The sequence below is a fragment of the Sturnus vulgaris genome, chromosome 6 (genome assembly GCF_052056855.1).
Source record: "Sturnus vulgaris isolate bStuVul1 chromosome 6, bStuVul1.hap1, whole genome shotgun sequence".
Lineage (NCBI taxonomy): Eukaryota > Metazoa > Chordata > Aves > Passeriformes > Sturnidae > Sturnus > Sturnus vulgaris.
Window position 1 is genome coordinate 14775612 of NC_142248.1, and position 15689 is coordinate 14791300.

Below are 15689 nucleotides of genomic sequence, written 5' to 3' on the forward strand. Positions count from 1 at the left end.
TCCTGTCAGCATTTGGAGTGATGATGAGTTTTGCTGGTAGCTGTAACACAGAGAACTGCCACTTCTTTTATGAGGCTGATGGAAGTGGATTTAAAACAGTTGTCCATGCAAGCGTTTATAAATATATTTTTTCCCATAGCCCCTTTCACCTTATTCACCTCTCTCAGCTGAGTCAAGATCCTGCAGCAGTTGTGCTGCAATGTGCTTTACACTTGGGTGTCTGGTGAGACTGTCTAGGTCAGGTTCCATATGTCTGATTTTACATTTTTATTTCCCTACAGTTGTAAATACTATTCTTCAATCATTAGTCTCTTTACAATCATGTTGCTTCATGGTATTGTCTTACTCTCTGAAGCTGATGGTATTGCACAGTATGAAACCGACTTGGAGGGTATCACAAAAAGTGACACAGGGTTCACCGTCCAAGCTCATGATGGGTTGATTATCCCTAAAGTGTGGCCTTTCTTATAACTGTACTACTTGTTCTTGAAAATCTCCAACAGTGGAAATTCAGCAGCATCCTTTGTTGGCCTCCTCAAGTTCTTTGCTCTCCTAACCGTTCGCAGATTCGCCAGTGGCCACCACAAATGATGTCATGTGTTACTCTTTGCAGTAAACTTTAACGCATTTGGGGACTGGTACTGTGTCTCACTTAAATTTTTTTCTTCCCTAGACTAAAAAAAGCCTGCTTCTTCCAGTCTCCTCTCAAAGATCGGGTTTTCTAGACCTCTGAGCCTTCTTGTTAACTTGTCCTTTGGACTCTCTCCAGCTGATGTGTATCTGCCTTCAAAACTGGCACCCAGAGCTGCATACAGGACTCCATCCACAGCCTTACAAATGCTGAGGGGGACAGAAGGTTTTCTTCTCGTGTTCTACAAATGCCGCTGCTTTGTGCATGCACTTCTGGACGTGGATTTCCTGGGGAAAGGCCTGTGAGAGCTGGCATTACCATCTGCCTGCATAGCATTCATGCTTTGCCATGCCGCTGCAATTACACAGCATTCCCTGGCTGCTGACAGTACAGTCTGCTCCAGATCTGTTGATGTGTGCTCTTCTGTGTTTGCTCTGCATATATAATTCACATAGCCTCAACTCTCACACCACATACTTCTTCACAAAGAATTAAAGACTGCAGTACATGCCTGGCCTGCTTGTATCACATTTTGAAATGTATCAAATTTCTACCATCCATTACCTTCCATGGTTTCCCCTACAGGATTATCCTAAGCCTGCACCATTCATGGAGCAAAAATTATGAGCAAGTGAACTTCATGCATGGTCAGGTCTTAACACCAGTTCTCTGTGACCTGTCAGGGATGATGAAGCTATGTGACCACAGCACCAAGCTTTCTGGCAATGTATTTCTGCAGCAGTATCCTGTAGATCTTCCCCCAGGAATGCTTCTTTAGTGCAAAACTGTCCCATGGATGGATGGATGGAGCCTGGGGTCTGCAGACAGCTACAGACCATTGCAGCAGCATGCAAAATCTTGAGCAAGCACCCTCAAACTGCTTTGCTCTCAACATCTCTAAGTGCAGTTGTGGGTTTGTTCAGGCAGGGATTGCTGACCCACTATTGAAACAAGTGTGACCTACAGCTGCATGCCCTACCCAGTGCATCAGAGAGCAGTGATGGATGGCATAGCAATGACTGTTGCTGCTCTGGTCAGTGCTGGACTCGCAGGTTAGTGGCAGAGCCATGTGGGAAAGAAGCCAGTGCAGTGTGCTGAAGCTGAAGTATGACGAGGCAGCTGCCTTGCTCAGAAGAAATGAAATTTTTGTTGGCTTTCTGTCTGGAAAGTGATTCCAAGCCATGGCCAGAAAGGGATTCTGCTTGAAAACAGCCTGAGGATGCCACTGTAAAAGTGATATCCTTGAAGATGGGGAGGGCTGGTTTTTTTTTGTTTTTTTTTTTTTCAAATACTGTACTACAAAATAGCAGACTTGCAATTATGGAGAACATCAAAGTGAACGGATTTAAAGTAAAGTTTTTAAGCTGGAGCTAAATAATGATAGGTCTGAGAGCTCAGTGACTCTCACATTAAAAAAGGTTTTCTGTGAAGACAAGGGTAGAGCCAGAAAGAGAGTAATCCCCACGCTTGCTATTCTCCTACCATGTTGCAGCTGTTCCCTTTCCAGAAAAATTTCACAACATTTACCTCCAAAGCTTGTCACACTTGTTTCATGGTCAGTTTTGGTGCCTAGGAAGTGAGAGAAACAATAGATTCTGCCTCTTGCCTCTTTAAGCCACGGGCACTTAATCAGCCAAGCTCTGCTCAATCAGAGAGTGAGAACAAGAGACTCAAACCTGAGTCTCCCTCTTGGTGGCAGCAGGAATGAGCTATCCTATATTTCATTTGCAGTCTCCAGAGGTAAGCAGGAGACTCCTGCCTTCTTGCTACCATGTAAAAGGAACTGGTTGGCTTTGCCTTTCAGAGATCTGCTCATGGAGGTGTGTAGCTTCTGCAGCAGCTGCTGCACCATGGCTTCCCCTGTGCCTCAGGACAGCATCTTCCTTTGCTTCCACCAAGAGAGATGGCACTGAGCATGGCCTGGATCAAGCCTTTGGTTTGTACATGGATATACCAGTTGTCAGGGATTTGTGTACTTATGGTGTCCAGTTTGAAGTGTATTCTCTTCTACACTTTAATCCATTCCCTGTCTCTTGTAGGAATATGGGAATGCTATTGTCTTTATCTGCTCTGGTTCCTGAGTCTCTTTATTGTTTGGGCCAGACAGAGGTACTGTGTCAGCACTGTGAAATGTAATGTCCTTTAAAGACTGGCACAGAAAACAAAAAAGACTAAACAAAAAAAGCCTACAAAGACCTGCCCCTCAGTAAAGGACAACTTGCAGGCAAAACATGAGAAGTACTAAACCTGAGTGACTAAAGGTCTCTATGCCCATATCATAGAATAAGGATGGTAACCCCAATGAAGTGGTCATTTCACTGTACAATGTGTTTCATGGACATCTTACATGATTCTGTCAGTGCCACTGGATGGTTTAACTCCCTATGTCCCTCTGCAGAACCAGCTCAGCAGCTGCCCAAGTTGCTTTGGTTGCATGATGCTCCTGTGCACTTCTGAGCAGTAAACACCTTTCCCTTCAGGGATAAAGTGAGGGAGCAAAGGGAGTGTGGGCAATGTTGGAAAGTACTCCTTAAAAGATGAAAGGAGGTAGGGGTATGTGATAACAGGAATATAGGACTAGAGGTGTAATTCCTGATTCTATTGTTTAAGTGACACTGTGAAAGCAAAGGGAACAATTTCTAGGGTACACTCTGCTAGAAAAGTAACATCAGGATTTTTACAGGGGAAAAAAATCATTTTCACAAAATGACACACATCAAACAATATGAGCAAATATATATGAAGACTGCTCTATAAGTCACTTTGGTTTTAAAGCTCATGCTCTGAACAAGCACGGTTGACCTCTAGCCAGCAGAAGGAGGAGATCCTCTTCAGGTACTTGTGCCATCCCACAGTTCAGGGTGAAGGACTAGGGAGCCAATTTTGGAAGATCAGGTAGTTGGGTGGGGGAGTAAAGGGAAAGAGAACTTAGGATGGTGGGGTTCTAGGAGAAGAGGAAATGCCACTTGGGTGAAGAGGCCCTGAATGACAGAAAACATTTTGTACTTGGGACCTTCATTTGGGCCTCTTTTTTCTTTTGTCCAAACACACCATTTACACCTTGGTTGTTTCTTTTATTTACCCCAGGTATCCCTGTATGACCACGGCAGTTATTCCATGATATTTCTTAAAAACCTAAGTTCTACCCAATTCCTGGGCCCAAGCCCCTGCCTCTTTAAACCCCATGAAGCATGGTATGCCCCACTGAGCTCAACAAAATTAATGCCTGCATTTCTCAGGGCCTCAGTTCTTAGTGTGTCCAGAATTGGTGACATAGAAATTAGGAAAAAGAATAACTTGTTGAATTCTCTACTGTGACAGTCCAACATGCAGCTCAAATTTAAGTGCCAAATCTCCGAGCAACAATGTTTTTGTGCATCTGCAGAATATAAGTGCTGAAACTTGGCTGTGAGACTTCCCAAAACAAAAGTCAAGGGCTATTCCAACGCAGCCTTGTTCACTGTTGTACAGTGGCTGAGCTCACCTGCCGGGCCTCATTACAGAGGCTTATGGATGTTCTTGGCAAGAAAACAGATATGTCCCCAGGGAAGCTCGTGACCTGTAGCTAATATGCAAAGCACAAAGAGAATGAACAGTAACCAGAAATACCCTAATGCCTTCGGGCTTGTTCCTCTTTTCATCTGTTGCAGGCTGAAGAACTAGGATGTACGTCCAACTGTTCCCACAGTGATTCTGTCCCCTGCCCTGCAGAAAGCCCACTCTCCCCTCACTGGATCAGAAGGACTTTACTGGAGACCCACTTGGTCCAGCAGGGTTAGAATAATGCCCATGGAAATCAGCAGCAATCTTGTACAGAGAAGAAAACTCTAGGAGTAATGAAAGGAAGTAAGGAAGACCAGAGTATTGCTGGGGTTACAGGCACCTCTGCCATCAACAGCACTGGGCTCTGTAGGTCCTGTTGTTGTTGTGCTTCCCTCTCCCATTGCAAGCTTGTCTCTTCCCCTTCGTGGTGCTGGTACAACTCTTTGCAAGGCCAAAGGTCAAGTGGATCCGGGAGCTATCCCAAGTTTAGAAACAGTCTTTTCTTCCCCCCTCACTATTGCTCGTAAGTTCACAAAACTCTGGCCAAGAACACTCACTTCCTTTTGTTAAGGAGTTTGTAAAAAGTAATAGTTCTGATGGGCTTAGGAGTGAAAGATATTTCCCAGAAATCCAAGAAAGAATTTTGAGAAGAAAGGATGATGAAGTTAGAAATACAAATGTCAGGGACAATTAGGAGAGGGGTTCTAATACACTAGAAACCTCACACTTTTATAACAGTTGATTGCATGTATGTTGTCTATTAAATTGTCTAATCCATCCTTTGCCCTGTGCAAGAAGAAATAGGTACATGAACAGGATATTGGCAACTAAAAACATTTTTCTATTCATAGTATCACCAAATGCTGTAAGAGATGGGTGTCTTTTACACAGGGAAGAATAGTAACTTTATGAGTATGGGGACAGTAGCTTTGCCACTCAATTCCAAGTAATGAAAGAGGCAGTATTTAGAAGATTCAGCCTCACAGAAACCCACTCTGTCTCTCGGCTTGGATCTCCATGGTGCTGAGCATTTCCTGGGAAATGCTGAGAATCCTCACTAACCAAAAGGCAGCTGAGACCTCTCACCACATTTGTGAAGGTCTGAAAAGTGGCTTTCAATAATGGGCTCTTAAAATACAAGGGCAGTGAAGCAAGTAGGACCCCCTGCCTTAAAATACAAAGCTTAAAACTTCTCTCAAGGAATGTGTTTGTTTCCGTGCTTCTTTTTTTCCCCCCAGATCTCTACCAATTCCCATATTCTTCCAGATTCCTCAGGTGGAAAGTGTCTTCATAAATATTAAAACTAGAAGGTAAAAAACTTTTAGACATCTTTGTTGTCTCTATCATATAATCAGGCTGCAGCTGTTGGTTCACAATTTCTGTTACTGGGGGTTCATTCAATGGTTGTAAGAAATAAAAATTGGCCCTTTCTCTTCAAAATTATGAATTTTACTGTACATACATATTTAAATAATCTTTCTTCATCTTGAGTGATGCATGGTAGAGTGAATACAAGTCCCTGAATGGTGCAGAACCGTTATAATTCTGATAACTATATTTGTAGTTTTGATATCTGCAAGTGTACATAAAGGAGCATCATATGAAACATGAAGAGTACAGTACAGAGTACCATTGTACCATATATCTGTTCATTATAGTCTGCAGTTATTTATGTCAAGAAAAATATATCCAATTCCACCTCCAATGTTTGTTAAGAAGCAGGAAAAAAAATTCCCCTTTTTTGCAAGTGGAGCTCATTGGTGTAATTTAGGACTAAATCCAGCTTGATGTAGAACATTTCAGCTCAATTCAACCTGGTGCTTTGCAGCTTCTTTCGAGTCCATCCTCAGCTACACCCTCTCCCACATTCCTGGGCTCCAAACTCTCTGCTTCCTCGGCGTCAGAGGAATTGGGACACAAACTCACTTCTCCCTGCGCGGTGCTGTGGTTTCCTTGGGCTTCCTCTCACTTTTGTGAGAAATGCCATAGTGCTCTTCAGCGACACTACCAGGGGGAAGAAACAATGCCGCTGTCCTTTTTTCTCCTCTACTTGTTTCACTGACGGAAGCCCACGTCAAGCACTTGTGTGTTGGTAGACTGCTTAACGCATTGTGTTTCCCTTCTAGGAAGCTGCTAGATGAGCCAAACGCACTCTAGGTTAGCGTTTTCCTGTCAATCAGGGTGTTTGTGGGCACACAGCGGCAGCGGTGTCTGGCAGGCCCTGGCGCGGCACTGCACGCCCCACGGCTGCACATGCCGACTCCGGTGTGAGGACTCCGGCTGCCGGTGCTGGCAATCCCAACCCTGACCAGCAGCTACCGGTCAGGAACAGGATAACACAGCCCTTTCTTTTTGCATCCTAGCTGTGGGCACACCTGCATAACCCCACAAGCTGTGTTTCGAGCCGGGCAGCAGGACTGTGGGGCTGTGACTGAGCACCCTCACGTCGGGACCGGTAGGATAGGCACCAGCGGTGCCACACGAAAACATCCTCACAGTAACAGGATTTGATGCATCTAAGTTGTATAAGGGAAAGTTTAGGTTGGATATCAGGAAAAGGTTCTTCACCCAGAGGGTGGTGGGGTACTGGACCAGGCCCCAGGGAAGTGGTCACAGCACCAAATCTGACAGAGTCCAAGCAGCATTTGGACAATGCTCTCAGGCAGAGTGTGACTCTTTGGAGCGTCCTGTGCAAAGCCAGGAGTTCGACTCGATGATCATCCTTGTAGGTCCCTTCCAACTCGAGAGTATTTTGTGATTCTGTGACAAACCGCCGCCCGGATCCGCCCGTGAAGACGCGGCCAGTACAGGCTCCCGGGCCCCATCCAGCCGCGGAACCCCTGAAAGACAGATGCCCTCACGGTGACGCGGAGCCTCCCCACATCGCAAGGAACGGCATGGCCCGGCCCAGCGCACCCACCCGCGGCCTCCGCCCCACGGCGGGGAGGTGTCGGGCGGGGCCGGGAGGAAGGCGGGGTCGCCGCAAACCGCCTATCACGGCACACGGATCCTGTGAGGGACGTGCATGCTGACCAATGAGAGAGGGGCTCTCTCTAGGGGGCCGGGGCTCGGCCGCGCCGATCGCGGCCAATGAGAGGCGCGGAGGCGGGCAGTGGGCGGGGAGTCCCGCCCCCGCGGCGCTGCGCGCGGCCGAGGCGGAGAGGTGGGAGCGGGCGCCGCCGCCGCGCGCTCGGGCTGAGCGGCCGCGGGGCCGGGACGGGCAGAGCGGGCAGCGGCACCGGCGGGACGCGACGCGACAGAACGGAACAGGACGGGTAGCAGCGGCCGCAGCCATGGATCACTACGACCCGCAGCAGACCAACGACTACATGCAGCCGGAGGAGGACTGGGACCGGGACCTGCTCCTCGACCCAGCCTGGGAGAAGCAGCAGAGGAAGGTGGGCGCACCCCCGTCCTTTCCCCTGGCATGCATCCTATGAGGCTGCCGGGACCCGGCCCCGCCGCCCCCTCCAGCGCTGCGGCGGGGCCGGTGCGCGCCCGGCCGGGGGCTGGCGCTGCGCTGCGCGGCGTGGCGGGGCGAGGCGGCGGGGACGCGGGGGCGGGCGGGGCGGGCAGGTGATGGCGGGGCGGGAAGGGAGAGAGGGAGGCGCCGCGGCTCCCCCCGCAGCAACAGATGTCGGCCGGGTCACCGGCTCCCGGCCCGCAGGTGCGCCCCGGGCGGAGCGAGGACGCCGGCGGGCGGTGGCGGGGCCCCTCCGCATCCCCCCCGCACCCCCGCCGCCCGTGCCCCGGCCCCGCCGGCCGGCGGCGGGACAGTAACTGGCTTCTCGTTTGAATGGTGTGGTTTAGGGCAGGGCTTGCGCGGAGCTCATGTCCAAAAATGGTAACATTCGGCCCTTTTTTAAACCGAAAGGGTGGCGTTGGGGAGGGGAGCTCAGGAGGAGCTCCAGCCTCGCCGCTCGCTAGTTATATTTTTTTTCCCCCCCCTCCTCCTTTAAACCAAAAGCATCCTGTATTAGATCACTCAGGAATCCTAATCCCCGAAACATTTCCGTTTTAGTCACTCTATCAGACAACAGTAAAGCAGAATTTGGAACAACATTCATGCTGGCATGGCAGGGGCACTTCGGGGTGCAGCAGTCTCCCGCTGGCTTCTCAGCCAGTCACTCATTCTCTCAGGGCTTGTGTTTTAGATCGTGCCTTACTCTCCCCTTGCTGTGAGCAGGCAGAAGAATCCCAGACCTTCCGTGAGAGGGGGGATGATACTGCTTTTTTACGCACAAATGATATATTAACATATATAATGTAGCCTGTGGTGTGGGGCTTTCTGTAGAAAGCTGGGAACAACTGGGAAGGAGAGCACAACAGTGAGAAGATGATTCTTCTTCTTTAACCCTTCTCCTCTTCCCCTCCTCCACTCCAGATCAAAGGTTTTCAGGTTTTCCTGTTCAGAGCTGTCTGAAATGGTGCCACTGAGAAGTTTTTCCCCTGGAATCTGATGAGTTAATTGAAGATGATAGCTATAGAGCTGCTGTCAGTGGTTTCCTTGCTCAGGGACTTGACTGCTGGGAGAAGACAGCATGAGAACTAAAGTATACAAACGAGGGCATTTACTGGAGAAAGACTTGGTAGTGTGTGAGGTTATATTTTGGCAAAGGAAAAGCGAGGAATGCAGTCTTGGTCTGGGCTGTGAGTGCTGGATGGCTTATCGGAAGTCAGAGCTCTATTCCTTTGAGGAGGGAAGTTTCTTCCTTTTCAAAAGATCTGCCTGGCTGCAATCTCTATTTGCAGTCCTCTGCCTGTATCTGGCCAGTACATCTAGAAACAGCTCTTGGGGCCCAGAGCAAGATTGCCAGCCTTGCTGACGGGCTGTGAAGGGAAATGGTTGTCATGCTGTGGGCTTTTTTCCTTTTATGGTGCAGGGTGAAGTAAAATATATGATATGTAGGGGGACACTGGTTTGGTTGTCAGAAGCAGGAGTGGAGCCTTTGGACTCAAAAGAAGTCTTAAACCCAAGGTTGTTGTACATGCTGTAAATGTCATGCTTTTCTAGTATTACCTCCTTCCAGGAGATTTTAAGTCCTCTTGGTCCTATCACAAGAGGGTGACAGAGAGCTGTTCTGTTAACGTGGGTTACTTGTGCAGAGGGAAGAAGCCAAGAGGGAGTTTTAAGTAATGAAAGCCAACTTCTTGTGCTAGTCAACAGCTACTAGTTGAATTTGATGTGGTGGGAGTCACTCTCCAGCTTGCTGGACTGGAGGACTCTATATAGTTGAGTCTGTCACTGGTGGTGGGATCACTTTGTCGTTTCTCTTCCTGCTGATGGACAGCTGAAGCTGTTCCCTTCTGCAGTGGGTACAAGCTCAGAGTTTAATGGTGATCCACTCCTCCTCGGGTGTCTGTAGTTAGGAGGATCAGGTCTGGGAGTGATGGCTCATCCCAGTTGCAGCCCATCAGGCTAATATCCCCTCAGGGGGATTGGTGATTGGAGCCCAGCCCAGACAGTCTTGCTCTTTTTCTGGGGGTCTGAATGTGACCAAAAGCCCTGTTGGGGTCTTGGGGCTTGCTTCCTTCAGATGTAAGGAAGTAACAGTATCTACCAAGCAAAAACCTGCAAAGTGGGGCGTAGTAAAACTGTCAGTCCTTCTTACCTGTGAAATAAAATCACTTCAGTAATTAAAGTGAAATGTTCAGTACATGTTAGCTAATAGCTTACTGAGATGAATAGGAGAGATTCATACCTACCAGATATTCCTGTAGATTCTTTTCAGGCTCAGTCTTTTCTTGTTGACTCACATGTTTCAGGTTTTTCTTCACCTAAGTCTGATTTAAGTACTACTGAATTATCATCATTATTATTATTATTGATAGCACTGAGGCTAGTTGGTGAGGCAGGCTTGAAACTTTGCTTTTTGGGCCCTCTCTGGGAGCAAGGGCAGCATGTCTAAAGTGGTGGCAAGGCCAGGAGTACAGCGAGCAAATGTCTATGCAAGAAGTGTCCGTGTCTTGCCGTCTGTTTCCTACCCAGCCCCTTGTGTCCTGGCTCAGTAAGGCTCTGTAGGCTGCAGATAGCTGTAATACATTGCTGTCCTGCCAGGCTTTGTGCAGCTGAGACTAATTGAGACTTGGGAAGCGAGAAGTCTAGTAATGTTACTCAAATATGAATTAAATCCAGCTCCCCTTCTGGCTGCATGGGCTCAGCAGAATTCATGGCAGACATCAGAAGTGGGAAGATCTACTGAATTTTAGTAAATTTGTCTTCGACAAATTCTTTAGGAAGTTTTTCTTCTACAGGAGCATTATAAGGACAAGTTTGAGCTTTTGGGAGCTGATTTGCACGTTTCCTACCTGTGTTGAGACAGATGTTACAACCTCTGCTGTCTGGAATGCTTTGACGTGGGTAACTAGGCAAACTGCAGAATGAATTTCATATTTGGAGGGTGAAAGTTGGCATCTTGAATATGATACAGAGGAGAAGCACTGGTATCACGCCTCTTCCTACCTGCCTCTTCCTGGGAAGATGCTGTTTTACAATGTAGGGATAAAGTGACAGTTCCTGGGAGGAAAGCGGCTTTCCATATGAAGCCAATTTTTTATGTCTATCAGAAGTGACTCTCTAAGAGGTTTTAGAGAGCTCGTCACAGCATTGCTATTCTTAAGCAGAAAAAAAACTGTTGTGCAGAACAAATTCAGCTACTTTTCACCTGATATAAGCCTCTGCACAATCTTTTGTGAAGGAGCAGGGGGTCTGTTCTGGGGATTAAAATACTTTCTCCTTTGAACTACATCTCGGTAGTTTGAACTGTTGAACTCATCTCAGCAGTTTCTTCTAACAGCATTTTTTTTCCTCTGCCTTCTCTTCTTTCCTGTCTGAAGTCAAGCCTCGAACTAGCACTGGCCAAGGCATAACAATAACAAGATCGATCCTGCAGTTTCCCAGATTTGCAAAGCAAAACTTGCTGAAAGCCATTGCAATGGACTGACCTAGCTGTCAAGATAGACAAGCTTGCCTAGTAAAAATGCATATGTGGGTGTTTAGTGGCCAAGAGATTGTCACTTGTGCCCACAAGGACACTTCTACCTCCCAATGACAAGTTTCTAGCTGCAGCATTCAAACTTCTCCTAGTGGGCTGGTGAAGCAGCTGGGTTGGGTGTGAGAGACTAGATGAGCCAGTTGGTGTTCAGCATGCCTGGCTCATCTTCACAGATGGGATGAAGGGTGATGGTGAGAAGCACAATCTCTGGCCCCTGTCTCCTTAGTGTCAGGAATAACACTGGGGTGAAGCTGGGCTTGTTTGAGGTGCTGGTAGGGGTCAGCCTTCAGGTCCTGCATGCAGCAGGCTCTCACGTGGGCTATTCTCATTTAATGAGCTCATTGCTCAAGGTATAGCTCATTCAGGTTTATTTTAAAATCTGGCCTGAAGCAACTTGTCTCACCTGTAGAGCTGGCAGGGAAACTTTGAATGCCAAATTGGTTTTTGACCTGACAACTGCTTTCTTAGTAGTAGGAAGCAGTGTTCCTTTGCAGTGTGTAGAAGATAGCCATATGCAACTTTAATGCTCTGAAGAATGATAATAATGCTTGTCTTTATTTAAAAAAATCAAAAATTATTTAAAAAGTCATCTTGATGAAATTAATGTGCCTTGCGTTTTATTCACTGCTGCTCTGCCTTGCCACGTTGTCATCTCTGACAATGTGGCAATAAATGATATGTCTGGCTTAGAGAACTGGAGTGGTCAGATTTATGGTGCTGCAGAAGCAGTGATAGCACAGACTTCAGTAGCACGTTTTCTGCACCAAAGAAATGCATACTAAGTATGGTTGTTATGAACTTACAGAAATTTCCTGTTAGAAACCCAAGTCTCCTTAAGCCTCTCTCACTATTTCGTGCCATGCACTGCATCACTGTAAAGATAAACATAAATACAAGGGTAAAAAAGAAGCCACAGGTCTCGTGGTCCTGCTGTATCTGCATCCCACAGGCCTTACTCTAATGATTTGAATTTTGCTGTTCTAATCACCTCTCTGAGGTGGGGTTGTTAATGGTAGAAAGTACCCATTAAATAGGACCATCATGGAAACACCCCATCTCCAAGCCTGCTGGTAAGCATACTCCCATCAGGTGGTATGAGTGTGACTTATCACTGACAAAATGTAAAAGCCACAATCAATGGTTTCCTTTTCACTGGGATTGAGTCCAGATATGGTCTATTTCGAAAAAAGTATCTAGGCTTCCGGGAAGAAAGGTGTGATACCACTCCTATACTGAAGTTTGCTAAAATTTCTTTCAGTGCCATTCAGTCATGGAGTAAATAAATGTGCATTGTTGATGAATGCACTGCACTGGGTTGCTTTGCTCCTGCTGTGACATTGCATAATACTCTGTATGGGCCATAGCAAGGGGTAGTCCTTTGCATGGTCTTCGCAGTGTGGGTGTGCTGCAGGGAAGGTGCCCCTGATGCACCTGAGTATATGGCCTATGTGCTTTAATGCTGACCATTATTGATACAGAAGCGGGATGGTGGAATTTATAAGGATACTTGGCTGCTCTTTTGCAGGTAGGCAATAATGGGTCACCAGATATCTATCTATCAGATCAAGCTTTTTTTGTTTAACATAGGTAACTTGTAGCCAGATACTTGTTTTTCAAAAGTTTCTGTAGGGAACTCTGGAAATATCTGGCTTTGTAGATCAGTTATTTGTCCTTGAGTGTGGTAGCTGCCTCATACTTTCTGTGATCAGGTTTTGTCAGGATGTGCGTGTTTGGTTTTTTTAACAAGAACATTATTATTCATTGTAACCTCATGGTGGATGATGAATGAGGCATGTGTGTTTTGCTGTGACTTACCCTCCTATTTAGAATCCTGTGTAAGGGGGGAGTCTAAGGAGAAAGCAGACATGGGTTAAAAAGGAGACTGCAGATTCTTTCAGGGGGAGTCTGTAACAGATCCCAAGGATCAGTTTATGAGGACATGGTACTCACCAATCTGTACTGAGCTTATCCTTCCGGTCCTCTAGGGAAGGGTGAAACACCTCAAAGGCATCCAGCTACCAGCCCAGTGATGTAAAGTATGTCTGTCTGGGGAATTTCTTGCTGACTGCTTCAGGCAACCAGTTTAAATTCTTGTGCATGTGATTTAGTAATGACATTTTTTCAATGCAATGAGCGAAAAGACTAGAGAGGATAACATTGTTTTCTTCCTTGACCACTTGCAGTGCTCATAGCTTGGGGCATGTGGCATGCCACTTAGGGCATCCTTCAGTAGGAGCTGTTTGGAAACCAGTTTTATTGTGGGCAAGAACTTGTCCCCTCTTGTCTCCTTGAAAGCACATGCTTTTGTATGAGATGATGTTATCTGTGTATAATTCAAATACAACTGGGTGGTGACTGAGAATGTGGGACAGTAAACCTGTTTGGTAGAAGTGTTCCTGGACACTAGAATCACACTCTTAGAAACTGGGTATGTTACAGCGACCCAGTGGGTGGTACCCATTCTTCTAGTCCTGAGGTCCCAGCTGCTCCTGCTGTAGGCAGTTGGCTCTTCTCATGTGTGCTGTAAGAGGTGCAGCTCTCATGCACTGTCCAGAGGAGGAGGAGCAGGGTTCAATTGGTCTTCCCAGCCAGTTTGTGAGCCTGTGGGCTTTTCTGGGGCAGCTCACTGGAATCCACTAAAAGCATTGACCTGGAGTTCTTAAGGTTGGCACAAACAGCAGTGGCAGAGATGGTGAAAACTTGCATGGCTGTGCTGGTGAAGGACTGAGTATTTTCCCTGTGGCTGTGGATTATCACTGTTGTGCCTGACACTTAGGCTGTTCTCTGGGGTGCGCTTATGCTATTGGAGACTGGCTGTGCTCTTTCTGACAATGAGGTGCAGAAAGCAGTCAGTGTAGAAAAGAGACTGGAGAACTGTCTGGGGAAACATTGGGAAGCTGCAAAAATATGACATACAATGGACTAGTCTCACTTTATTGTGTTATGTCAGCCCCAGGGGCTTGCTGGATGTGCTGTGATTTTTGGAGGTATTTTGTACAGTCTAAGAAATTATGTTTGAGGAGTACAGAAGACGGTGAAACAGTTTGCTCTTCTGTATGAGAATATAAAACTTATTTTTTGCCATGTGTGACTGTTGGAAGCATGATGGTTATCTTAAGGAATGTGCTTAGCATGACTTCTACAGATCTTCTATAGCAATGTAAAACCCTGTTATCCCATCAAAGCAATATGAGCTGTGCCTGAAGGGGGAAAAAATCAGGTGTAATATGCTTGACAACTGCCAGGATGGGAAAAGCATAACCTTAGCAAGAAAGGCAGTTGCTTTTTCTTCATAGAGGCATAGGATTTGCTCTCATTGGGGTTTTGGGGGTGAAGCATTGTTACTCAGAGATGGAATTTGTGGGGATGAGTTGGTGAAGAGTGGTGAGATAGACTTGTCAGCAGCAGTACTGTCTGTCTGCTGTTAGTCATGCCAGAAAAGCCTTCTATTGAAGTCTGTAGAACCACCCACCACTTCTTTTTGACCTTGGCGCATGAGAGTGACATACAGGTTCCCAGTAGTCACTCAGATCCCTGAGGCAGAATAGGGGACTTCTTGGGCCAGTAAGAGAGCATCTTACATCCAAAAGATGCTTAGGTGAACAAAGGCACTGGCATTAATATGATTAATTTTAAAATTAATTAATAATATGATTAATTAAATTGCTTCCAGTTCCCTTCCTCCCATTGCTTTCCCTGCTCTCATTCCCCTACTGTATGAAAGCAGAACTTGGTCATAGGATGTGGTGTGGCCTGGTGCCAGTTTAACCTCTTGGCTCCCTATTAGGCTGTAAAACAGAACCATTTTTTCGGCATGCTGGTTTCCTGTCGTTGTGTCTTTGCCTTTCAGCTGGCAATGAGTGTATCTTACTGGTAAGGGCTGGGTCAGACCTTTGAAAGCCAGCTCTCATATGTACTGCAGCTTGCTGTCTTCATGCTTTACCTGTATTTGTCCTCTCTTACTCTGCTTCCAAATGCATGGCTGCTCTGAAGCACTACAGCATGAATGAGACTCTGCAGAGATATTCTAAACCCTCAGTACTCTGAAACGGCTCCCATTGGCAGAACTGGGGTATGCGTGCATAAAGAGAGGGGATTTTGGTCTTTCATCCAGATGAGTCTTTGATTTGTCATTCTATCTATGTAGACTGGAAATGTGCTCAACCCTGTGGTGTGAGGAATGACAGCAAACCTGTCATTTTTCTATTGTATTAGAGCCAAGATGGGAAGTGGTGACAAGCGAAAAGACCATGCCTGGCTACACTCACTACAGTAAACACCACTAATGTGTGTCTTGTATTGCCTGTCTGTCAGTCAGATTGCAGTGGTTTCAAGTAGGTCTCTGAATACCAGCAGTCCAGGGCTACTGGGGACACCAGTGTGGATGGTTCATAGGCAGGTGAGGCTGCAGGGCAGGCTTCTTAAGTAGCAGCTTTTTCCACTTCCTCGTAGGTAACTTATGTGGTCAGTGGGAAAGAAGGGGTGACTTGATGGATCAGCTGATTGCTTCTTGGTCAGTC

The 15689-nt window shown here is 46.7% G+C and overlaps 1 protein-coding gene across 6 annotated transcripts in view; it reads left to right on the forward strand.

Annotated features, from left to right (window-relative positions):
* The first annotated feature begins 7332 nt into the window (after positions 1–7332).
* The window catches only part of ACTN1 (actinin alpha 1), an 86700-nt gene continuing 78343 nt past the window's right edge, over positions 7333–15689 (forward strand). For 5 of the 6 annotated variants that reach the window (XM_014869406.2, XM_014869407.2, XM_014869410.2 and 2 more), the window contains exon 1: positions 7337–7572. In XM_014869406.2, the coding sequence (XP_014724892.1) occupies positions 7468–7572 (105 nt within the window). In that variant the 5' untranslated portion in view covers positions 7337–7467. Of the gene's footprint in view, positions 7573–15689 lie in introns of all 6 variants that reach the window. The other variant, XM_088167110.1, reaches the window with a different exon arrangement.